This window comes from Pundamilia nyererei, unplaced genomic scaffold (genome assembly GCF_000239375.1).
Source record: "Pundamilia nyererei isolate P.nyererei 1_Seehausen unplaced genomic scaffold, PunNye1.0 scaffold00201, whole genome shotgun sequence".
NCBI lineage: Eukaryota > Metazoa > Chordata > Actinopteri > Cichliformes > Cichlidae > Pundamilia > Pundamilia nyererei.
The window spans coordinates 642,502-667,301 of NW_005187602.1; the positions used below are offsets into that span (position 1 = coordinate 642,502).

At 40.0% G+C, this 24,800-nt stretch overlaps 2 protein-coding genes and 1 long non-coding RNA gene across 6 annotated transcripts; 2 read left to right on the plus strand and 1 right to left on the minus strand.

Moving 5' to 3' along the window:
- On the plus strand, positions 1-7,429 carry ftsj1 (FtsJ RNA 2'-O-methyltransferase 1). The gene is made up of 11 exons (XM_005747630.2): positions 1-107; positions 374-511; positions 817-886; positions 1,986-2,106; positions 2,199-2,277; positions 2,374-2,426; positions 2,501-2,554; positions 3,147-3,249; positions 3,594-3,677; positions 5,441-5,544; positions 6,806-7,429. Exons 2-11 carry the CDS (start codon positions 391-393, stop codon positions 6,977-6,979), a joined length of 963 nt encoding a protein of 320 aa, XP_005747687.1. The 5' UTR covers positions 1-107; positions 374-390; the 3' UTR covers positions 6,980-7,429.
- An 810-nt stretch (positions 7,430-8,239) lies between these two features.
- LOC102197239 (bromodomain-containing protein 1-like) lies at positions 8,240-21,317 on the plus strand. 3 transcript variants are annotated; one of them, XM_013914515.1, is made up of 12 exons: positions 8,240-8,564; positions 10,076-11,460; positions 11,912-12,068; positions 12,162-12,290; positions 12,709-12,837; positions 14,334-14,646; positions 14,830-15,567; positions 15,670-15,799; positions 16,234-16,364; positions 17,381-17,475; positions 19,649-19,803; positions 20,392-21,317. In XM_013914515.1, the coding sequence occupies exons 2-12, from the start codon at positions 10,094-10,096 to the stop codon at positions 20,576-20,578; spliced, it is 3,531 nt and encodes a 1,176-aa protein (XP_013769969.1). In that variant the 5' UTR covers positions 8,240-8,564; positions 10,076-10,093; the 3' UTR covers positions 20,579-21,317. The 3 variants fall into 3 exon arrangements, with proteins under 3 accessions (XP_013769969.1, XP_005747688.1, XP_005747689.1); XM_005747631.1 differs by lacking the exon at positions 17,381-17,475 and having other exon boundaries at positions 20,392-20,473; XM_005747632.1 differs by lacking the exon at positions 17,381-17,475 and having other exon boundaries at positions 14,830-15,561; positions 20,392-20,473.
- Positions 19,794-24,441, minus strand: LOC102197065 (uncharacterized). Of its 2 annotated transcripts, XR_001290552.1 has the most exons (4): positions 24,374-24,441; positions 24,049-24,128; positions 20,049-20,085; positions 19,794-19,831 (listed from the first exon to the last, which is right to left on the minus strand). It is a non-coding gene; the product is annotated as an uncharacterized LOC102197065 (long non-coding RNA). The 2 variants fall into 2 exon arrangements; XR_312097.1 differs by having other exon boundaries at positions 19,817-20,085.
- Positions 24,442-24,800: the final 359 nt, after the last annotated feature.

A 24,800-nucleotide genomic window follows, 5' to 3' on the forward strand; every position in this document is an offset into this window, starting at 1 on the left:
CTATCCTGGATGCGAATTGCCGTTAAACACCAAAGAAGAAGAAGAGGCGGAAGGACGAAAAGAAGAAGAGCCTTTTCACAGTCGACAACAGCAAAGCCCACGTGAAAGTAAGTGAGTCTGGATGTCGTGAACCAGTCTTTGTGTTTTTACGTGTTTTGTGTAGTATGAACTTGAATTTAATTCACACAAAGACGCTAACCTACCTTCAAACAACAAGGACGGACAGCCATGCAGCGGGTCTTCTCCTGTAGTAACCGAAATCCAAATGCAACAATACTCAAGAAATACAGCCTGTGTTATACAGACAGCTTCCATTATAGCGATAATAGCTCTAAAAGAATAGGGGCCATTGTGACTGTGTGTTTTCCTTCAGAGGGGTCATAGGTCAATATGGGTCGGTCCTCCAAAGACAAACGAGACATTTACTATCGACTGGCCAAAGAGGAGGGCTGGAGAGCGAGGAGCGCCTTCAAGCTGCTGCAGCTCGATCAAGAGTTCAACTTGTTCACAGGTGAGACCCATAGGTCACCTGAGAAAGACTTTTATCAATAGTTTAGTATATGTATAATATGTAGAAAAGGGGTTCTTTAGAAAACCCTGATGTGACTTTTTCATGATATAAAATGATTTAGTATTGAGATGTTTTGTCATGAGCTTATAGGGCATACATTCTTACAAACCTTCTAATGTGGCTGAATTAAAATAATTCTGTAAAGAATAGTGGGCCAAAATTTCTCCACAGTGACATGAAAAACTCACTGCCAGCCCTTGTACTATTGTGTCTGTTGATAAATGTCTGTTTTCTTCTTTTTTTAGGTGTAAACAGAGCAGTGGATCTCTGTGCAGCCCCTGGAAGTTGGAGTCAGGTTCTCAGCCGGAAACTCAGGTAACATGTTACTTATTTTAATATGCCAACATATAGTGAACATATCCTAGCTGAGCAAAAATGATTTGCATGGCTGCAGTATATTACACTTTTATACAACAAATCTTTTTTTTTTTTTTTAGAAATATACCATTAAAGAAATAACATGGGCCTTAGAGTTGAACTCTTATCCTATTCCTCTTTTTATAGCATATAAACTGCTGCAGGGGTTTGTGCAAGTGTGAACAAAGTATTCGTAATGAGATGTGAACCAAAACAACCCCACCAAGACAATTTGGAGGAGGTGGTCTCAGTACCATTACAAATAAACTCCAGAGCAGTTTGTTTATGTGTCAACCTGATCCAACTACGTCACGAGTTTGAGCTATAAAAAAACCCCCACCCCATAGCCATCCATGTATGCTTGTTTTCTCAGTGCAGAAAGGTACTATAGATGTGCAAAGGTCTGTACGGGCTAGCAACAAGCTCTGAAATGAAAGTAAATTCTGTGTTCTCCAATAAACCAGAACACAGCACCTTCTTCCTGTATTTACTTTTGTTGCACTTGCCCCAGACACATCTGGCTAATGAGCTGACTGAACATTCTCATGTAGTTTATAGTGACGCATTTTAGATCTTCCTCAGTATGAAAACAAACTAACCCACAGGAAAAAGCTACAAGTTTACAAACTCATCAACTGATTTGGATCAAATTAACAAACTATAGGTATGAAAACACCTATAGGATTAAAAAAGGTGTTGGAAATACCAGAATATCATGCTAAGAATAACACACCATCCTTATGCTGCTCTTGTTGTTTCTGCACCAAGTGACCCCTAGACTGGCATCAGCTGTGGTTGTCTTTAAATCTAATCTGAACACATTTATTAAGCTTTCAACGCCTAATCTCTGGGACTGTGGATGGAGGACAGTTTGTTGCTGTGATATTTTATGTAAATTGTGTGAATATGTGTTTAAATGAATTTTTTGGAGCTGCTTTATTTCTATTATAAAGTATTTGGATTATGATATGTGATATATTCATAAAATATATCACATATCATACTTACTAAAAAACTATTCTGTGCATTTTGTTTGTTTGATTGTTTTTATTAAAAGAGGGTGTGCGGAGAAAGCTGAAAAGGGTGAGAGCGGTGAGGAAGTGAAGATTGTGGCAGTGGACCTTCAGGCCATGGCTCCTCTGCCCGGAGTTACTCAAATCCAGGGAGACATCACCAAGGTAGGGACATAAGCACAATGATGTCAGTAATCACAGTAACTCAACTCGTAGGCGTGGAGGAGTGAAGACCTATGTCAATGTCTTTCTCCTAGGTGTCAACAGCTCAGGAAATAATTCGCCACTTTGAGGGTCAGCCGGCCGACCTTGTAGTGTGTGACGGAGCTCCAGATGGTGAGAGGCTTGCTTTCTGTCTGACGTCGTTGGTTCTTAAGTCTCCTCTGTCCCCCTCTTGTTGTTCTTATTCTATTTCTTATGTTCTTTTCTTAGTAACTGGACTCCACGATGTGGATGAATACATCCAGGCTCAGCTCCTGTTAGCTGTGAGTACAGAGATGTGTTTGATTGCACTGTCAGATTTCTTGTGATATCACGCTAACAGCTGTTTGTTTCTTAGGCTTTGAACATTACCACACATGTCCTGAAGCCTGGAGGAACGTTTGTGGCTAAGGTGAGCTCAGGATTTGTGGTAATTCATAAATGTACACTTATAACATTTGATGTTAAATAAATGAGTCCTGTCTGCCAGAGAGGTGACAGTCATTTAAAATCCATCCACCCATTCTCTTAAAGTCTCATGGACACTTCCCGTCCTTCTTTTCCTGCTGTCATTTATGACAGACGAACTGTCAAGCTATTGCCACAGCAGTAGTAGTGCTGTAATGCAACAATAGTGACAGAGTATTATATGTCAAATGTATATATCAAAAGTATTGTACATCAAATGTGAGCACTAAAGCATCCAAGGTCCCATGAAATTTTAAGTATAACATAAGTGCATAACTTTTTGGTTTACTTAACAAGAAGTAAAACTTAGCTAAACTAACCAAACCTTGGAACTCTTCAGAAGGCGGCACAATAATGTTGCACGCTAAAACTGAATTTGAAAAATATTTTCTACCTGGGTTTGGTTGGCTTTCTTATACAGCTGCGTAAAACCTTCCTTTTCCACCATTTGAATTAGCCCTGTTCCGGATCCTGGGTTTCATGTCTCTTGTCAGATTGGCCTGTAATGACAGCCGGGCTTTTACTCTCTCTGACAGATTTTCAGAGGTAAAGATGTGACACTGCTGTACTCCCAGCTGAAGCTCTTCTTCGATGGTGTGACCTGCACCAAGCCTCGCAGCAGCAGGAACTCCAGCATCGGTGAGCCACCACAGTCATAACCCACTCGCATGGATCTAATAGAAGGAAAATCTCATCTCCATTTCATTTATTTATTTTATTATGAAATCCAAAGCAAAGAAATTTATATTTGCTGTGGATTTTATTACATGTTTCAGCAGCACTCACACACAGGCAGTGGGCTACACAAAATCTTATACTAATAATGAATGGCTGCCTGGTCTTATAAAATCGTTTGGAGATTCTCTCTGAGGAACTTTCTAATCCAGTATCCATTGTTTGATTTTACACACCCATTCCCATCTCAAACATTTGAATGACCTCTGTTGACATACTGCGTGAATGATCTGTCTTTCTGTGTACAGAGGCCTTCGTGGTCTGTCAGAATTACTCTCCTCCCAAAGGCTACATCCCCAACATGTCTAATCCTCTGCTGGATCACTCCTATGGTAATTATCAATCATTTAACCACATAAGTCTTTACTTTGCTATCTGAACTGGATCAGGAAACTGTACTTGGGTCAGAATTATCACCCTGTTCTATGTGTTCAAACTAGTCATTGAAAAAATGTAAACCAAGTCTAAATAATAGTTTTCTCATGTTTTCAACCATGTAGTTTTAGTTGCAAGACAATAAGTTGTCTTAAAATTTACAGACGTAAATTACTAAGTGTGTAACATACATTGTATTGCCAAAAGTATTAGTTCATTTGCCTTTACACACATATGAACTAGACTGACATCCTATTCTTAATCCATAGTGTTTAATATATTGGTGGGCAACCCTTTGCAGCTATCACAGCTTTTGACTCTTCTTGGAAAGTTTTCTACAATGTTTAGGAGTGTATTTATATTTTTAGAAGCACATTTGTGAGGTCAGACACTGATGTTGGATGAAAAAGGCCTGGCTCACAGTGTCCACTCCAATTCATCCTAAAGATGTTCTATTAGGTTGAGGTCAGAACTCAGTCAAATTGTTCTACACCAAACTCTTTCATCCATCCCTTTATGGACCTTGTTTTGTGCACTTGTGTACAGTCATGGTGGAACAGGAAAATACCATTCCCAAACTGTTTCCACAAAGTTGGGAGTATGAAATTGTCCAAAATGTCTTGGTATGCTGAAGCATTAAGAGTTTCTCTCATTGAAACAAATGGGCTGAGCCCAAGTCTTGAAAAACAACCCCACACCATAATCCCCCCTCTACTTTATACTTGGCACTCTGCAGTAAGAAAAGTACCGTTCCCATGGCAACCGCCAAACCCAGACTTCTCCATCAGATGGAGAAGTGTGATTTGTCACTTCAAGAGACACCTCTGCACTGATCCAGTGAGTCCAGTGATGACATGCATTGTGCTTGGTGATGTAAAGCTTGGGTGCAGCTGCTCAGACATGCAAACCCATTCCATGAAACACTATTCACTGTTTATGAACTAATCTGAAGGCTACATGACGTTTAGAGGTCTGTAGCAAAAGTTGGCGACCATTGCGTACTATGCACCTCAGTATCAGCTGACCCTGCTCTGTCATTTTACATGGCCACTACTTCATGGCTGTCCTTCCCAATCGTTTCCACTAGTTGGTATAACACCACTAACAGTTGACTGTGGAATATTTAGTAGTGAGGAAATTTCACCACTGGACTTCCATCCTATCATGTAACACGCTGGAATTCACTGAGCTCCTCAGAGCGAGACGTTCCTTCAAACATGTTTGTAGAAGCAGTCTGCATGCCTAGGAGCTTGATTTTATACACTTGTGACCATGGAGTTGGTTGGAACACTTGAATTAAATTATTTGGATGAGTGAGTGAATGCTTTTGGCAAAATAGTGTATGCTAACAATAATTTTGTGGCCACATTTGGTAATTCTTTTAAAAAATACCCTGTGGAGTTTTCTTGCACATAAGCAAAAGTTATATTTAGTAAGTTTTATTCAAAGCTAAAGTTTAAATACTACATTTTTTGCATCTGTAGGTCCTGCCACGTGTTTCTTTTTCCTTGCTTTTTCCTTTTTTCCTTGCTTGCACATTAAGCCAACACAAGCTAGATACCAAACCATGGTGTATTGCATGAACAGAACCTCAGACTGTGCAGCACTGCATTACACATCTTTTGCTTCTTCCTTTGAATGTTGAATTAACTTTTGCATAGTCTCTTTCTGCAGCATAAATTCACACCTATAAGTTTCTCTTCTGGTCTCTGTGCTTAAGATGTGGATTTTAACCAGTTAGAAGGTCCAAACCGTGTCATTGTCCCATTCCTGGCGTGTGGTGACCTCAGTGCCTTTGACTCTGACAGAACCTACCCTTTGCAGGTGAGCTGCTTTATCCTCTTGATCCTGATACAGAGTCAAACTTGCCAACCAAACTTAAAGTAGACATGAAACCGTATGTGTATAAAGGTTAATTTACACCATGGAGCCCTGCTCTCAAAAACTGACAGATATAACTCCGTCTGTGAAGCTGTATTTAAGATAGAAGTGCTTACAGATTTTATAACATGTTTAGCGCCATCTTGTGCCAGTACGGAACGTGTCATCACTGGTTGGTTGGGGCTAATAGACACATTAGTTTGTGTTAGCTAACTAGTGACAGAACTGATAAATCTGTGGAAAGCACTAAACTACACTAAAACTAAAAATCAGTCTAAAGGGGGAGGGGGTCACTTTTGTGCTGTCTCTGGCTGCAACAATGAGTTTTATGTTAAAACTGAGGATATACTGTCCACTTTCACTCTGTTTCTTAAGCAATCAGTGGTTTGTTATTGTTTTGCTAGCTAATTGTGACACGGGGAAATCCAGCTGTTAGCTGTAATGTTCAGGTTTGTAAAGCACTTTATAAATGAGAACTGTGTGGAAGAGAGTGTGCTTGAGCCAGGTGACAGGTGGTTCACCAGCCCCACAAGCTGGAGTCAGAAGTTGATATTTCCTCCTCTGGCCGAGTGTACTGAGTGGGGAAATCAGCAGATGCAATAAGCTCTATTTTATGCAATAAAATCTCTTTTCTCAAGCACGCCCAGACAGTTTACAACATAGCAGCACGCTACATGCACATCACACCACAAACGTAACTATGTTTCTTACCAAAGCACGATCGGGAATCCCATCAGCACGTCTGCAGGGAAAGTAGGTCAATGTGTATACTGACAGAAGATGACATTAAACATGTTTTAAAAACTTACTTTTTTTAGCAGAGCTCCATGGTGTAAATTAGTCTTTATATGTGTAGTGTTTCATGTCCACTTTAATTAATGTATTTTGAAAAAAATTTCTGTTTGAGTGTAATTTTTAATTAAACTTTTGTTTTTCTTGTGATGTCTTGGTTATCCCTTGCTTTATATTTTTTTCACTCTAATATGGAATGCATAATTATTCCAATATCTTAATACTGAATTTTAATGGTTTAGTAATAAATGAGTGAAATATAATAGGGGGTGCAGTTTTGCTTGACTCACCGTTCAAAAATAATCCTTATTTACCTACATACATAAATGCTGTTGAACAAATTGTCCAAAGAAATTAACGTATTTTTCTCTTTGCTGTCTTTGTGTCCTGGCTGTTTCTTGCCTTTCCTCAGCTTGATGCTGGTAAAGAGTACCAGTATACGCCCCCTGCTCAGCCACCCATACGTCCCCCATACCAGCAGGCCTGCCATCTCCGCAAAAAGAACCTGCTGTCCAGAGAGGATGCTCCATCAGTCTGTCCAACCCAGAGCCAAGATGAGCCAGAGCCAAACGCTGAATCAACCTGATCCAAATCAGTTATGCTCTTGGTGGTTTGAAGAAAAAAAACAAACAAAAAACAAAATCGGCCAACACCTGGATACGGTGGATAGTTACTATTAAAAGAACTCTTTCCTGACAGATGAGAAGATGGCTAACAGTTTAATTTCTATGAGGCCTGTAGTGGCATGTCTATCAACAAAGACACAGGAGGCTGTTTTGAATGTTTTTTCTAAGCAGAGATGTATGTTTTTATTGGTTTGTATTTTGATGCAAAATTCTTTGAAACAAATGTTTTTATCCATTACTTTTAAATTTAGAAAAATATTATTTTAAGCCAAACCAGGCACAGTCAATGTTATGTTATTTTTTCCATGACTAATAATTGTTCAGTTGTCACACTATAATAAAATTGTATTTAAAAAAAAAAAAAGTGAAATAAAAGCACTTACTATGGTGATGTTTAGTATTTAATAATGCCACTCTTGCCAATAACCCCAAGGATTATCTACTTGGAACAGTAATAGTTTTAAAATATATACCTAATATATGAGACTTACGGATGGTATTTTTAACTCACTGCTCCGCATTTATACTGGTGCAGTTTTTACTTATTATATATTTTTTTTAAAAACACGAGACATTTTTTCAGGATCATAAAAATAGATCAATATATGGTTGACTGATATTATTGGCAGTGCCAGAAGTATACATAAAGGCTGTCAAAAATCATTTTATGCAAAGAGAAACTACCAGTTGTAGTCGGTCACGATCACTAATGAGAAGTTAATATGCCTTTGCCTTCTCAGGTTAGCATTGTGGAACTTTCAACATCACTACCTGAGTATATATTTGGGCCAGTATGTATACTTATAAATCCACATGGATTAGAGAAAATTCAAAATAAATTCAGATTCAGTCATAAAAGATATATTAATATACATTAAATGTATATATTTAATGCAATCATTTAGAAGAAAAAGAAAATTTACAATCACAAATACATATGGCTCATAGTTTTATATTCCTTGAATCGTAATTTACCTTTTACTAAAGTGCAGTGGGTAGGTTCAAAACGTCTTTCAGACGACCCCACAAGCGGTTAGCGCGTGTACCACTTGGAAGCGATGCGGTCGGAAAGTCCATACCCTTTCGATCGGTCATCTGTTGGATGCCAGAACGACTTTAATGTTTTTAATAATCTTTGCGTATCGTATTTAGAGATCATATTGCTCGTATTTAAATATGAAATAATAATAATAATAAATATATATACACTTCCTGGTTTGCGTGGTGACGTCGCGGCATAGCGACTCACACAACCGCATTGTTGTGGGGGAAGAGAAGCTCAGGCAGCCGCTGAGCCCTGCCACTTCTTACTGCTTTTCCACAGTCCCAGCGATCGATTTTAAGCCTCATATCCTAGTATATCACTTGAAACCGCTCCCGTCGCCCTGGATACCTGTCGGTTACTTCTAAGGTTCACTCGGTTCAGCGCGAGCCGCGGTCGCCTTTGGATGACCAGACTGAATGTGGATTTAACTGCTGCTTCGCTCCGCAGGCCGCACCGCCATTGCTGCTGTTTTTATAAGCTTAATTCTTGAAAATAGCGAGGTAAGTTTTACCTCACTCTCGTTTTACCCGTTTAATGTTTTTCCCTGTACCCTGGATACCTTTAAGTTAGAAACGAAACAGTGCTACTCATAGAAAAAGACAACTTTTTTAATTGAGGTAGTTTCTTGTGTTGGTCGCCATATTTCCTTCCTCTTCAAGTCCCTGTAGTAGCAGGCTAATGTTAGCCCGGTTTCTGGACGGACTAGCAACTAGAGAGGCCACCGCCTGTTTATTAAGGGGAACAACATGGTTGTCTTTTCTTGTAACCCGCCAGTGTTTGATTGGTCGTTCTAAAGCAGGTTCGAAACATAGCACGGATCACTGTCTAGACGGACTTGCCGTACCTACCCGTACCGGACATGGATCTAGTAACAAGCTGCAGCTACGTGGAGCCGCTGTTATTCAGGAAACAAACCACACAGGTTGCGCAGATCGGAGGCTCCTTGTCTTCGGCATTGGTGCTTCCTGCTCGATGCATTTCTTTCATTTGTCCAGTGAAGATTGAAGGTACTGTTAGCGCAGCCGGCTGAAAGCGCATTGATCTCACGAGTTAAAGGTGCACCAGCACACGTTGGAGCACTATGTTCAAAGCTGCTAGCTTAACTTCACTTGCCCTGGTTTAAAAAATAAAATAAAGTGTGTGTGTCGCGAAGGTACAAATCTAAGTAATAGCGTTATTTGGGGGGAGTTGGATTTCAGGGAAATCGATATACATATGCAAACATGGCTGGAATAATTCATTTGATAATGGTTTACCTGGCCAATAATAGATACGCTTGGAAAGTAGGTTTTAGTGGTTTTCTTCGTCTATGACATTTAACTATATCTTTCACGTTTTGGTTACAGAAAGATAGATCTTTTTAATGGTGTGTCAACAAATTCATAAAGAGCACAAGAAATTAAAATCCAAGTAGCCCCAGTCCTGATCTGTTTTTCTGTAGCTGTCAATGGATCAGATTTACTGTAGGATTAAAATTTACGTCACAACTTTATTCTGGATCTCACATTAAGGTTTTTATTTAATATTTACTAATTAGCATTTTGGAGTATTTTGATATGATTCCCTAACTAATGTAATGAACAGGGTTTTGTTTAGCAACTTTAACATAGCACTCCTTTAATATAGTCAAAACAATTGCACCATCAGGATCAAAAGACAGCAGTCGGTCATTTAAATGTAGAAGGCTTACTACTACTTTAAATTAGGCTTGACGAAGAAGACACAAAATACAGAGGTGAAAACTTTGTTTCGGGACATTTTTTCCCTTATCTGTAAACAAGGGTTGGAAGATGTGACAGCAGCCAGTTGTGTACATGCAGAAATGTACAGTGAAATCCATGACATGACAGCTTTCTCAGCAGCTGCTAGATCAGCGAGTTATTTATAATAATAATAATAATAATAATAACTTTTTGTGTAGCGCTTTTCAAGAAACCCAACGATGATTTACAAAAGAGTATAAATTTTAAAACATATTTACACATTTGTTTCATTGCTTGGGTTTTTTCAGGGTCCTCATAGCTCAAACATGAAGAAGAAAAGTCGAAACCAACGCCCAGCAGTGATTAAGAGAGAGACTTCTCCCATCAAGCCATCGCCCAACCGGGAGACACTGACATATGCACAAGCTCAGCGAATGGTGGAGTTGGAGGTGGATGGCCGTGTACACCGGCTCAGCATCTACGACAAGCTGGATGTTATCACAGACGACGACCCCACAGCTCAAGAGATCATGGAGTGTAACAGCAACAAGGAGAATAACGAGAAGCCCCAGCAGGTTCTGGTGCGCTCTGTCCGCCTCAAAAACAACCAGCAGAAGAAGAATGCAGCTCTCACCACCTCACATGGTGGTAGTGCCACCCACAGCAGTGCCAGTGGCCTATTGGAGCCGAAGGTTAGAACAGTTGAATACAATCTGCCAGTGGTACCGAAAAGGCCAGCAACCTACTACAAATACACTGAGAGGACACCTGAGGAGCTGGATGAGGAGGTGGAGTATGACATGGATGAGGAAGACTATGCCTGGATGGAGATCATCAATGAGAAAAGAAAAAGTGAGGGAATAAGTCAAGTGTCGCACAACCTGTTTGAGTTTCTCATGGATCGCTTTGAGAAAGAGTCATTCTTAGCCACGCAGGGTCAGAGTGACTTGCAGTCACTTGTGGATGAGGATGCTGTGTGCTGTATATGCATGGATGGAGATGGAGCTGACAGTAACGTCATCCTCTTCTGCGACTCCTGCAACATTGCCGTGCACCAGGAGTGCTACGGTGTGCCATACATCCCCGAAGGCCAGTGGCTTTGTCGCCACTGCCTCCAGTGTCCGACACGACCGGCTGAGTGTGTTTTCTGCCCGAATCGAGGAGGAGCTCTGAAGAAGACAGATGATGACCGTTGGGGCCATGTAGCATGTGCCCTGTGGGTGCCCGAAGTTGGCTTCTCGGACACAGTTTTCATCGAGCCCATTGACGGTGTCCGCAACATCCCACCTGCTCGCTGGAAGCTTACTTGCTATCTGTGTAAGGAGAAAGGTGTCGGCGCGTGCATCCAGTGTGACAAGATCAACTGTTACACCGCCTTCCACGTTAGCTGCGCCCAGAAAGCTGGTCTCTGCATGAAGATGGAGCCCGTCAAAGAGGTGACTGCATCTGGTGCCACCACTTTCTCTGTGAAAAAGACTGCTTACTGTTGCAGCCACACACCTGAAGGCTGTGACCGCCGGCCACTCAACATCTATGAGGAGCCCCACCCTAAAAATGGAGCCTTTCACAAGCGAGCTGAAAAGAAAGGGAAGGCCAAGGGCTGGCAGAAGAAAAAGAATAAACGAGCAGACCCTGAACCAGAAACGGAACCTGAAACTCCGACCAGCTCTGGACCTAGCATTACTGCTTCAAGGTAACAGTCAGCCTTAGCTCACCAAATCAACACTCTCTCTCCTTGGTCTTTTGTCCTTTATTTCATTTGAAATTATAATTTTTTTCTGCTTCTAATTTTAGTTGAGTGCTATCTAAGGTAGTGATTTTTAATACATACAGAAAACAGTAAAACTGTATGAATCTGGAAAAAGTAAATATTGAAAGTTTAACTTGAGATAAGTGATATTTATCAGTAGTACTTCAAGAGAACTTTGCCAGCATTATTCCAATATAGTGGAGTTAAAGGTTTTTTCCACGGGTGTGTCAGCAGTGATGTTTATAAGAGATGAATACAAAGATATCTGATTGGTCAAAAATGACAAGCCAGAGATCTGACAGCATTTTAGAGCTACGGAGAAAATATTATCAAAAATATTATTATTATTATTATTCACTGATTAATATTCCCCTTTTCTTCTATGTTGGGTTAGTTTTGATACCATCCTCAACCAGGTATCAGTTCAGAGGAAGCGTTCATTTGTTGAGGGGGTGCTGAGCTACTGGGTGCTGAAGAGGCAGTCAAGGAACAATGTGCCCCTAATCCGCCGGTTACAGGCCAACCCACAGCCGCCCAAAGCCAAGAAGACGGTCAGTTCTGTTGACAGCTAGCAACCTCACACAGTAGGGTATTGTCCTTTTTAATGTAGTTCTTGTTATTGAGCTGACGCTTGTTTCCTGCAGGACCATATGGAGTCTAACCAGGCACTGAAGGAGCAGTTGAAAGAGTGGCACCGCCTCCGTCACGACCTGGAGCGAGCCCGCCTGTTGCTGGAGCTCATCAGGAAGAGAGAAAAACTGAAGAGGGAGGAGGTAAAACCCTTTCAGCATTTACTACTTCACGATTGTCTAGTGCAGAGCTTTATTCCTTTCATCATTTCTTTTCAGGACACATTGTTTATTCTCAAGTTAAAGCTAAATATTTTACTTTTCATTTACTACTCACTATTGTAATTATATTTGTTCTTGTTTAGTTAACTCATTACTACCCACAACATCCCAAATTCCACTGATTAGTTGGACAGCTCCTCACAAATTTGACTACTTGACTGTTAGTCTAAAACCTTTTATGTGCTTCAAACACCCAATGCGCTAAAACATAAACATCGACCCCAAAATGGGATTTACTGTATACACACATTCGGTTTTAATAAACATTGACCTTGGACTCTTGATAACACCTCATGCCATTCATGTGGATTAACATTGTTTGGCTACCTTCTTTCGACAGATGAAGCTTCAGCAATCAGTGCTGGAGGTCCAGCTGACTCCCTTCAACATCCTGCTGAGAGCTGTGCTCAGTCAGCTGCAGGAGAAGGACCAGTACAGCATCTTCGCTCAGCCTGTCAGCATTAAAGAGGTCAGCAGTTGTTCATTATTCACTTTAAAACAGTTTAAAGCAAGTCTTTTTCCCCAGTTCAAATGAAATGGCTAATATATAACGACATTTAGCAACACCTCTTTTTCCTGCCATAGTCTTAGTCAAAGATGTTTATTTATAAAGTCTGTTTAACATCTACATAACTGTATTAAACAAATCAAGTGTGTCTCCATCATTATACTAAAAGTAGTTCACTGAACCGAAATCACCAGTTCAAGAAGACCCAATTTAATGTGAAAGTATTCTCATTTCAGAAAACATTTCACGCATTGCATTTGAGATGACTGTCTTTTCATTACATTATAGTGCTCTATCAGTTGCTTTAAGCAACAGTTGCATTCCTTAAAAGCATACTTTCCATTGAAACTCAGGAACGATGTCCCATGTTCACGTGATGAAAATTTCAGGATAATGAGATGCACTGACACCAATTTGTTAATGAGTATTGGTTTCGACTAATGGTAAAAGTGTAAATAACATACTACCAGGGATATCAGGGATCACCACCATATCACCAAATTTGCAAGTTTAGCAGTAGATTGTGTGGTATAAAGTCTGGTTCCACCATGCTCAACTGGTACAGACAGGGTTTCAGGCCCTTGTACTTCCACAATGTGTATTTGGCTCCACACTCTCTTCAGCCTAATTGAAGAATATTTGTTCATGTGCAAATAGAGAGTGTATGATAGGGGCCTGCGATTCAAATCAGCGATTCCTGTGCATCTGTGGTATTCTCTCTACTGTTTTCTTTTCTTTTTTTTATTTATTTATTTTTTTTATTTACAGTGATATTTACCACGATGAAACATCCATCCATCCTCTTCCACTTATCCATATCAGGGTCATATCCCAGATACCATAGAGCAAGAGGCAGGGTACACCCTGGACAGATCACCACTCAGAGCCATTCACACTTTAATCACCAGTTAACCTAACCCCACTCATTCCATGTCTTTGGAGTGTGGGAGGAAGAGAGAACCCAAGCAAGCGCCACACAGAAAGGTCCCAGCCAGGTGGTGAAGTCAAACTCAGGACCTTCTTGCTGTGAGGCAGCAGTGTTAACCACACAACACCGTGCTGCCCTGACAGTGAAACATGTAGCACGGATTCCATACCTCAGTATCAAGTGGGTTGTATGAACAGCTAAACAGTGAAACTAATGGCACCTTTTGTGCCAATGATCGAAGAAATGCAATTTGTTTATGTGAGTGCAAAGCTTCTTGATATAAATGAAAGCATGCATTGTTTTCTAAATTTGGACAACCTGTGTTGCAAAGGTTGACCATTTTGAGCTTTAAAAATTGACATCCAAGTTCTGAAACTAGTGCCCAAACCGATCATCCATAAAAATCAAGCTTTAGAGGGTCAAGGCTCAGTACCTTCCAGCGTGCCTTTTGAAAAAGGGATATCGTGAACCAGAATTTCTTCCTCCTCTTAGACTGCTGCACCTGATGTCTGTTCTCTGTTCTCTGCAGGTACCTGACTACCTGGATATCATCAAGAACCCTATTGACTTCTCCACCATGAGAAAAAGAATCGATGCTCACTTCTACAGGAGCCTGGAGGAGTTTGAAGCAGACTTTGACCTCATAATATCCAACTGCATGACATACAATGCCAAGGACACCTTCTTTTACAAGGCGGCTCAGCGGATGCAAGACCATGGCGGAGCCATCCTTCGCAGGGCCCGCAGAGAAGCAGAGAGGATTGGCTTCGACTTCCCCAGTGGGTTGCATCTTCCTGAAGTTCCGAAACTGGAGCCAACACCGCCATTCACCTGGGAAGATGGTAGGCTTATAGTGCTTCATGAAGTAATAAATATCTGAAAGTGATAAGTAACTTATCTTTAATCGTTATCTCTTAAGTATATTGAATAATAATAAATATTTAAACAGTGAAAGTGTGAGCTCAATAGTAAAATAGTCATGTAATCAGGATAATGACGTGGTTATATGTCACTGTCCTCCGTAGTGGACCGCTTACTGACTCCCACGTACCGCCAAAAGACTCCTCTGGAGGATCAGCTGAAGGAGCTCCTGGAGAAACTGGACCTGAGCATAGCCATGAAGCACAGCCCGTCCCGCAGCAAGAGGCTAAAGCTACTCAAGAAAACCATCACGGAGGTCCGCAGTGAGATAAGCCTGAAGAATTCCCTGCCACCACAACCCTCTACTCCAGATCCCAGCCCATCTCCTGCTGAATCTGAAGACCAACCACTACGAGAACTGCTGGCAGATCCCAGTATACCACAGGAAGACAAGTCTTTACCTCCACCACCATTAGAGACATTAACCTTACCATCCCAAATTTTGCCTATGGACTTGGACCAGACCCCCGTGAAGCTCACAAAGCCCTTGGACCAGACACCCACAGAGTTTGAGGACGTCACCAACACATCTACCTCAGTGCCATCGGACACCCCTAATGGGCACATCCCAGAGTCGTTGCTCCCCAAAAGTGACCTCTACGTGGAACGCTATAACCGGAGGACCAATGTGCTCTTTCGGAAGTCAAAAAGTGCTAGCCCACAGAAACCACCCCGGACCCAAGAGGTCTCCTCTGGGTCCCCCCCACCCCTGGGCGCCAAAACCTTCCTGTCAGTAGTGATACCTCGATTGGAGACGCTCCTTCTGCCAAAGAAAAGAAAACGCAGCAGCAGCGCTGATGGTGAGGACGACGAGGAGTCGCCGATCAAACGCCTTGGTACAGGTGCCAGTCAGATATTAATTATTTTGTTTCAATTGCAAACAATGCTGGTGACAAAAAGATTCAGTGAGTTTAAAACAATTCTTGTATTATTATCCCTCTCAGGAATGGCAAACGGTTTTGTGGTGGAAGAGGAGGGTGTGGTCTCACAATCTCCCCGTTTGCTTGAGCCACGCCGACGCTGTGCCTCCGAGTCGAGCATCTCTTCAAGTGGAAGTATCCTTTGTGACACAAGGTGAGTGAGAAAAGAACCAACCAAATCCTGAGTGGCTATGCTTATTTTCATAATTTTGTCCTTAACTTCTTCCAGTGTTAACATTGTGGTGACCAAGTTTATAGTATAATCAGAACAATTAATATATGCGCCTCCAAGGCGAAAGGTGCCAAGACACTTTCTGTTTTCAAACCAAATTAGTTAACCGTCAGTTGCACACAGAGGTTTTCCACAAATGACAATACTGTCACAGTAAGTCTGCTTCCTCGCTCGTCTGAAACTCCTGCTGCGATAAGTTTTTCCTTATCTGGTAGTATATAAACACACATGCTCAGTGCACAAAATTAATAATTGTTAGTCAATCATTCCAGCAGCTCATACATGAGGGTTTTTTAAAAAACAAAACAAAACAAAAAAACATTTTCCTCATTGACCTTTGCTCCTGCATCTTTCAGGACCGTTATCCTGTCTAAAAGTGGTAAAGGGCGACCGGCCACCGCTCGACGTAGCACTGTGGATGACAAAAGCACTCTAATGACCTGCATTGAAAATGGCGAGTTCATCAAAGCTGCAAAGATCTCTTCAGGTGAGCCGATCAGCTCTGGATTGTGACCTAATGAGTGTGCATGAAACAGCTTGGCAAGCTTTGATTTGTCATTTCTTACTTCTGTCTTCTGAAGACATTTACTAAACTAATTAAAGAGTGGCTCTTTATTGGGATACTAATACTTCTTATGTCCAAGCATGCAGCATTTTATTAAATTAATTTCTTGCTTTCATGTTACATCTTCACTTTTCTACTTTTACACCTGTGTAATACAGAGCAATTGAAGTTGAATGAGTCATGTTGAGTGTCATAGGTTTTGATGTAAAAATCCTTTAAATAGAAATCCTTGAAAAGGGGTTACTACAGAACCATGAAATCACCGATTCATCAATGGAGTCTTCCACACTGGTTCTGAAACTGAGGTTAAGTGGTTCATCAGGTACTGGATTTAAGTCAGCATATTCTGTGCTCACACTGAGTTCAAGCTACAAAGGAAGTTGTGAACGCAGGAGAACAACAGAAACGGGAAACCGCGGATGGACGAGGTGGAAGTGAACTAAAGACTGGTATTTTCTTTGTGGATTCAAAGCGAATTATACACTCGTGCCCGTCAGCTACATTGTACTTGAACTGATGTGGTGCAACTACTAAAACTGCATTGTTCATCATTACTGCCGACGTTAATGAACATTGCATTATGACAGTCTTGAAGTTAGGAAGTTGGATTGTGTGTGTGTGTTTGTGAGAGTGCGTGTGCAGTTTGTTTTTGAGTGTGAGTGTTTGCAATGGTAAAAGCAAATCTAAAGAAAGTTATTTCCTATGCCATTCATGAAAAGTATCAGCAGTACGTGAACTTAATATATAAATTAACACGGACATATTTATATTTAAAAAAAAAAGAGCCAGTACCCACACATACATACGATATACACCCTAAAAATGGTTTACATGGTCTACTTAATAGAAAGTATTATTGGCGGTGTGTGTGCGTTGAGATTGGTTGTGCTCTCTGTTGCAGTGTATCCTTCATAACTTGCTTGTTGTTGTTCCTGTAGAGGTGTGGAAACCCACTGCTGCTTCTCCATTTGTTCTGGAGCCTCTTAAACTAGTTTGGGCTAAATGTAGTGGATATCCCTCCTTCCCTGCCCTGGTGAGTGAGTGTTAGTCCCCTCTGTATCTCATTACCCATCTGCCCCTCTGCCATTGTCCATCCTGTAGCTCGTAATTTGTGCTCATGGCCACGCAGGAGCTTCCAGCTGGCTGATAGTGGAATGGTTGTTGTTGTCGTGTGTAGTGTGGGTCGCTTCGCTCTGGGTGTATTGGGCTTGACTTGGCCTTGCATGCTTGTCTCTCTGAATGCTGCCTTCTTTCACCAGGTTATGCACTTCAGCTTTTTTTCTTTTTTTTTTCTTAAAAATACTGGAAATCAAGTGCTTTGAATTAGAATACAGAAAACACAAAGGACATGGAAGTGACTAAATATGTCAACAAACAGGGCAATAATTTAAGATACATCAGTTGAAAGAAATCTCACGCATTCACACAACTGTCAGTTCAAGATGGGGGATTACATTGGATTAGTTTATCTAATTTTACAGGCTTCTGCAGATTGTTTCACTTGTGTGCAGCATAATAAAAGTCAGCTCCCTAAATTTAGTATTAGGATAATGAATTTCAGGACCAGTGAGTCATGGAGCTGCAGAGCAATGTGAAATTGATCTCTAGTTAAAGGATAGTCCCTGAAAGTTTGCCCACTTGGGCAAAGGATGAAATTTCCCTCCATAACATGCATTGAGAACCAGGAAAAAGGCTAAGTGTCACAATGGTAAAGAATTGTTCCAAAAAGCCTGGATCCTTCTCCTGATTGATCCACAAGTTAATCACTTAAGTTGGGCCAAGAACCCACCTCTGCTAAAAAACGGCATGCTAACCCCATCCATAACATTTTGTGTAAATCTGCTAACAAATAGAAACACTGAACCAATCCCCCTTTTTGGCGGAATTAACAAATAAAATCCAGTAAAGTTCTTTTCAACAGCTACCTCCCAACTTTCACATATGGAAAGAAACAATGCATTCTAAAATCTATCCCCTGTTACCAATGACAGGGTGGAAAGAGACTGCGCTGAAGGGTTTAAGGTCAGAGGCAGTCTAATGCAAATACATTACATCATCATGTATAACAACAATTTGCTCCTTGCAAATCTGGGCAGAATAATCTCTTTAAAGAGCTTAAGTTCATTAATATGATTTTAAAATACAGTTTGCAAGTCAGAAACAAAGATCTTTCGATCAGTGTCACTTAAAAAGAAAGTCACTTTACAGGAACTGTTAGTTTGTATAGAACAGCATCCTTCAGTTTTAGTTACAAACTTTAAAGTTAGCAACATGAAAATCAAGTTCACTTATAGTTAAGCATGTAATTTATTTCTTACATTGTCAAAAGCCTTAGCTAAATAACTTGGCTGGCACAATGTCAGTGTCATGTAAGACTTACACTGCTCACACAGTACTGTCTAAAAATAAAGACAGTACTCTGTATTTAATTGGTATAATATTTGCTAACTCCTTAGTCTGAATGTCTAACAAACTGGGGTGTTTTTAGTCACTGCAATTAGACATAAAATGTAAGTCGAGTAGTCAACTTGTAGCAGGGCTACAAATAATGTCTTTAGCTTTACTTGATCAGCTAGAATGGAAACGAGTGAAATGAGAATTAGGAAAAAAAAAAAAGCTCAGGGTCAGATTTTTCTAATGCAGAAAACACTTTCAAATATGCCCATCCAAAAAAAATAACATTCATTAAAACATCACATCTACTGTAAGAATGAAATAGAAATGGAGTAATTATAGAACTGTTTAGATCTTCTCTATTTCCTTTACTTTCGAGTGGAGACAAAGCTAATTTTACATTTTGAATTATTTGATCTAGCTCAGTAGGAATTGAGCCATTTGGAATTAATAGTTTTTTTGGACTTCTCAGTTATCAGTACCTTTTACAGAAAGATTTTCCCCCAAGCAAGACGTGGACAACTTACAGCTTAGATGTGGAGTTGATGGCAGAAGCAGATATTTAACTCTTCACAGAAATGGCACTGTCTTGGTGATGTTAGTGGGCTGTTCAAATAACACAAACAAACCAAAAGTAATGTACTTATCAAGACAAATTAGTATTTTTGCAAGTTTTCAGCCAGCCATTTAAATTAAAAAAACAAACAAAAAAAAAAAAGTCCCAAACTCCAGGTGCCAATTTTTGGCCACACGTTTTCCTGCGAGAAGTCTGCCTCCCTCAGTGTCCCGCTCCATTTTCTTGGTCTTCACAGATCATGGACCCCAGGTCACGGAGGACAATGTGTCGGCACAGCGGGGTGGAGCTTCCCCAGCCACCGTTGGACGTTCTCAGAGCCGGAGAGCGGATGCAGTTCAGGTCCGCAGAGAAACTCTTCCTCGTCCACTTCTTCGACAGCAGGCGCAGCTGGTGAGCAGCCAACTTCTTTCACTGTTAGCTGGGATTGAATTAATCTTGCTTAAACAAAACAAGTGATCAAGACAGATTGTACGTTTGAAACCTATTTAACCTGGAAAGCAACATTTGATCCACTCTAATCTACTCCTGCTGTTGTCGATGAGCTCCACCAGTCATATCTGTGGCTAGCCAATGTATGAGTCACTGTAGCCTGCTTAATGACAGCTTTTTAATGTGTTCATAATAGGAAACTTAACTATTGTGATGTGGTCCCCAAACAGTTTTTCCAGAGACCTAGTTTGGGAGAAGAGGGGGAAAAAAAAGGAAAGCTTCACTTTAACAAAAATTTACTTTTGTACTGATGTTGTTTAAGAGTGACTTCTGAGACAAAAAACAAAACACGTTAGCCACTTAATACAGACCTTTTTTTTTGTCCTATGTCAAATTATTACTATATATGTAAAACAAAACCAATTTAGACTGATCAGACTATGAAAGAGATGCTGAACTGCATTCTGTGTCTTGTACAAAAGGTCTTGAAAGGAACTCCACTTCGTCACATGTGAAAACATTTTCCAAAATGGTCTTCTCTCTCATCAGGCAATGGCTTCCTAAATCCAAAATGGCTCCCTTTGGCGTCAATAAGATGCTCGACAGAATGAAGCTGATGGAGGCTCGGTCGTCCTCCGTCCGAAAATCTGTGCGACTCGCCTTCGATCGAGCCATGAACCATCTAGACCGAGCTAGAGAGCTCAAGCCGAACACTGGCCTTGGTGTCACGATTTGAAGCCCCGCCACCTCAAGAATCCTTCCATCTCCCATCTCTTAATCATGTTTTTGTCACTGCAGAGAACACGGTGTCTGCTGTATACGCACAACACAAACACATCTTGTTTACTATGTCCTTCAAACTGGAACCAAATCATTTCCACCCTTCCTCACACACAGGTTCCACCTCTCTGAAATACTGTAGCTTGAAACAGTTGTTCTTATTTGTCAAGAGCTATGCAATGAAAAACGTCTTTGTTAGTGGATTCAAAAAGTTGACAGGGGAAAAAAAACAAATCAAATCTTGGCTGCGAGGACTGAAAAGTAGCAGGTCTAAACCTGTTGAATGTGGCAGAGTTTGGCCTCTGACCTCCTTAAATGTGCTGCAAGACTGCTGCAATCTCACTGCCATGAAATTGTCCATCATTGTGTGTGACAGCAGCAGCTCCTGTAAATATCCTGTACAAGGCCTGACACTAATTTATTCATTCCCTCAGTCAGTTTTGGTACACAGCATTCTGATATTTATACAGTGAGGTGATGATCCGCGCTGTCAACAGCACTGACAGCGTTGGGATTTCTGCTGGTGCTATCTCTACAGAGAAAAATCAAACATGCATACTGTATTGAACCTTTTTATTTCACCTTCTTTTGTATGTTTTTTTGTAAGTTATTGAGTTCTCAAGCTTCAAGTTCTCATCTTTGGCATTAATGTGTTTTTGTGTGTGCTTTTTTTTTTTTTTTAAATTCTGAATGTTTTTACTGGACTACTTTTTTTTTTTTTTTACTGTTTGTACATATTTATATAACATCTATAAAACTCTCAAAGTTTAAAATGCCCAAAGTGCATCATTCACACCAAAACAAAGGAGAAAAAAAGCTGCCCACAGGTTCCCCAATTATCTTTTATGGGGTTTTTATTAGATTTTATTTTCAGATTTTTGGCCTGTTTGTTTGCTGTGATGAGTTCAAGTCTTCTGTAAAAATGTCATAGAATCACCTTCTCAACCTGGAGTGGACAGTCAGCTGTAGGCGAGAAGAGAATGTGCCTGTACTAATTTATTGTAAATTCAAAAATGTATATGCATTACTTTATAGAGAAAGTAAGAAAATACTACAGGTGCACTAGGAGTCACATAGAAGCCCCTTCTCTTTTACCTGTGTCAGTCTTTGTTTTCCCATATTGATAGCATTAAATCTGAAGGGTGAGGTGACAGTGTTTGATGTTTTATTTTGGCAGGGTAGCAGTGGGTAGACTTCCTGTTTTCTTTGGTCCTTCTGAATGTGGATGTTGTGTGTAAATAGATTTGGTACTTTAGCTGATTCTCTGGGAAAAACCACAGTTAACAGGGAACGGAACCCAGCTGACAGCAGGCTGGTGGGATTTTTATACTAAAACACTGAAATTAAAATATGTTATTAAATCAATCCGAATGTCTTCTGGCTTTGTTTTTACACATTTTTCATTCAGTCTTTACAAGAAAAAAAAATCAAGGCTGTTTGCCTGGTTTTATAGTACTTGTTATACTGAGAAGTTTTTATATTGAAAATAAAAATTTGAGTAAACAAGTTCAGCAACTTCCCTGTATATCACCAAGTGACCATTAGATGGAGCCATTGCACCTTAACTGATTAAAGGAAATATGTCTTATTAACACAAACAAGAATAATAAATGCAGAACTCAATGCATTGTAGCCATTTGGGGACAGGGATAAGTCATCTATTCATTCAATACACTACATCACCATGACACTGTTTGACAACACAAATCAAAGTTGCACTACTTTATAGAGACACGTGCTTCTTCTGATAATGTGGATAGAAGTTGTTCTTTAAGAGCTGGAGCTTCCAAAGTCTGCCTGACCTCAACTCTGCTGCGGATGTTGTTTTTGATTTTAATGTCAGGTTCACTACATTTTCCACATGCCTTCAATATGAAGTCTGACCAATTTAAGTGTTAACTGAGCACTGAAATGTCACAAAAGGAGGAAGAACCATTTCCACAAATTACTGCACTAATTTTTCAAGTGAGAAAATATAATTTCATTCAATATTTAATTGCACTCATTTGCACTGCGAGTATGCATTCACTAGAAGAAGAAGAAAAAAAAACTACTTTGAAAGACTGATTACACAAATGAAAAGTCATTCTGCTCCATTCTTCAAACTGTGGCTGCCGTTTGTTTTTATTATCATTGCTGGTTCAGTTTTGACAGCAGTCCCTCATAAATGTTTTTCTGATGACTCGATATCCTTCAATTAGAAGCAGGGTCCAGGGGTTTAAATGTCTTTGAAGTTGGAAATTGTTAATTACCCATTTGGATGGATAATTAACAATTTCTAGCTAATCAATAAACTTAACACATGTTGACAACAATGCAGCTGCCACTGCTGCATATACGATGCTGGCTGAATCAACCAGCTTGCATCCGTTTGTTTGTGTTGAAGGTCATGAAACTTATTTTCTCCAGAGTGAAATCTAAAAAGCTGAAACAGTCTCTCTAAAATTCTGACAAATTCTGCTGAAATCTCCTTCCTGTCAGCACCAGTTGGATTCCTGTTTTATTATGTAAAAATCATGGTGTTTGATGCAGCATCACTCGAGCCCTAACCAATATCGTTGTCAGAATACAGTTTTTAGTTGAAGTTTGTGTTTTGTTTTCTTTCACTTAAGCCAAGAGGCAAGGATAAACGTGAATGTGCATTCATGTGTATGGAGGAGGATTTGGAGGACTGTTCAAGTCTAAAAATTCTGGGGGATTGGAAGGTTAAAAACACAACCCACTTTCAATATTTTCCTTGTTACAGGGACAATACAGCTAATGTTGAGTCCACAAGTTCACATAACACAATCTTATTCTGGTTGATGAGATGCCATCCCACAGTGGGTAACCATCAGGAGGTGGTTCCATACTTGTGGTTCCTCTACATGCAGAGGGACCATTAACTCAATAAATTGTTATATTGCCAATATGACTAATCATCCAGTCCAATAAATGATGAACATAAGTCAATATCAGAGTAAAGAAAGATTGTGCACGTTTTTCATAGACATAGTGCATACACTCACACATCTTATGCTCAACCCCAAAATGCATTTTCCTTACAAATGTGCCACAATTTCAAGGGAAATAACGCCAATAGCATAAGATTTATTGCCTAGAAGCGCAGCTACAACAAAATAATCATGGTGTCACAAAGTGTGCCAAGTTTAATTCCTTCCTCTTCGAGGTAAAAAGGAAATTAAAACACAGAAAGGAACTTTAGTCTGAAGTGATGCCTTTAGTTGAAAAAAAATACGTTTTTAAATCAAGAACTCTGGTAAAATCTATTTAGTGTGCACTTTGCATAAGTCTGAGCTGTGAGGGATTATGCTGAAAACTGGGTTAATATAATTCAGTTCATTCGTATTTGCCAACTGGCTATTAAGAATTTTGCTAAAATATGTAGTTAAAATAAATAAATAAAACCAACCACTGCTGAGATACCTGGAGTATTCCATTAGTGAACAAACTGCTCCCAATATATCAACAAAGCCTAGAGCTGGAGGCAGCCACCCGCCACAGCACTAAAAACAAAGAGGACAGAACAACAAATATGAAAAACACAGTTATTAAATAACTAAATAAACAATACTTCAAATGAAAGCTAAAAAATAAATAAATAAATCCCAGAATAAACAGCAGTCAGTGCTCCTGAAAAAACAAAACAAGTTAGCTATGGCACCTACAAATTACTAAATGGAAATATACCAGTACAAAACAAAACACTGGAGTGGGTAAAACTATTAAAAAGTCCACTATTTCAGCTCACCAGGCAAAAGTATAAATCAGTTCAACCCACAGGGGAGCCGAACCAGAGTCCAGGACAATGACAGGAAGCAGTCCCCACACCTGGCTGCAATCACCTATTTAAGCCTTTGTAGTCCCCTTATGATTGGCTGTTCAGCTGCTACACCTGTATGACTGATTGTAAATCCAGCAATAAACTTTGAAATGAACTGTAACCAAACACTTTTATAATTGTCTTTTTTCTTGGCTTGTCCTTTTTAAATCTCTAAATAGGACTTTTTTTTTGCCAGCTCAAACCTTATCAAGTATAAGCTTCATAAAGTATTCTCACATATCCTTATAGTGTTATACATACTTTAACTTATGTGTGTGCATTACTCCTCACTGTATTCAGTCCAGGTTTTACCATAATAGCTTTACAGGGTAAAAGAGAAGAAGCTGCAGGCTTT

Coding starts and splice junctions, on each gene's coding strand:
- ftsj1 (XM_005747630.2), top strand. CDS start 391: ATGGGTCGGTCCTCCAAAGACAAACGAGACATTTACTATCGACTGGCC. Junction 512..816: donor AGAGTTCAACTTGTTCACAG/GTGAGACCCATA, acceptor TTCTTTTTTTAG/GTGTAAACAGAGCAGTGGAT. Junction 3,678..5,440: donor TCTGCTGGATCACTCCTATG/GTAATTATCAAT, acceptor TCTGTGCTTAAG/ATGTGGATTTTAACCAGTTA.
- LOC102197239 (XM_013914515.1), top strand. CDS start 10,094: ATGAAGAAGAAAAGTCGAAACCAACGCCCAGCAGTGATTAAGAGAGAG. Junction 11,461..11,911: donor CCTAGCATTACTGCTTCAAG/GTAACAGTCAGC, acceptor ATGTTGGGTTAG/TTTTGATACCATCCTCAACC. Junction 14,647..14,829: donor GCCATTCACCTGGGAAGATG/GTAGGCTTATAG, acceptor TGTCCTCCGTAG/TGGACCGCTTACTGACTCCC.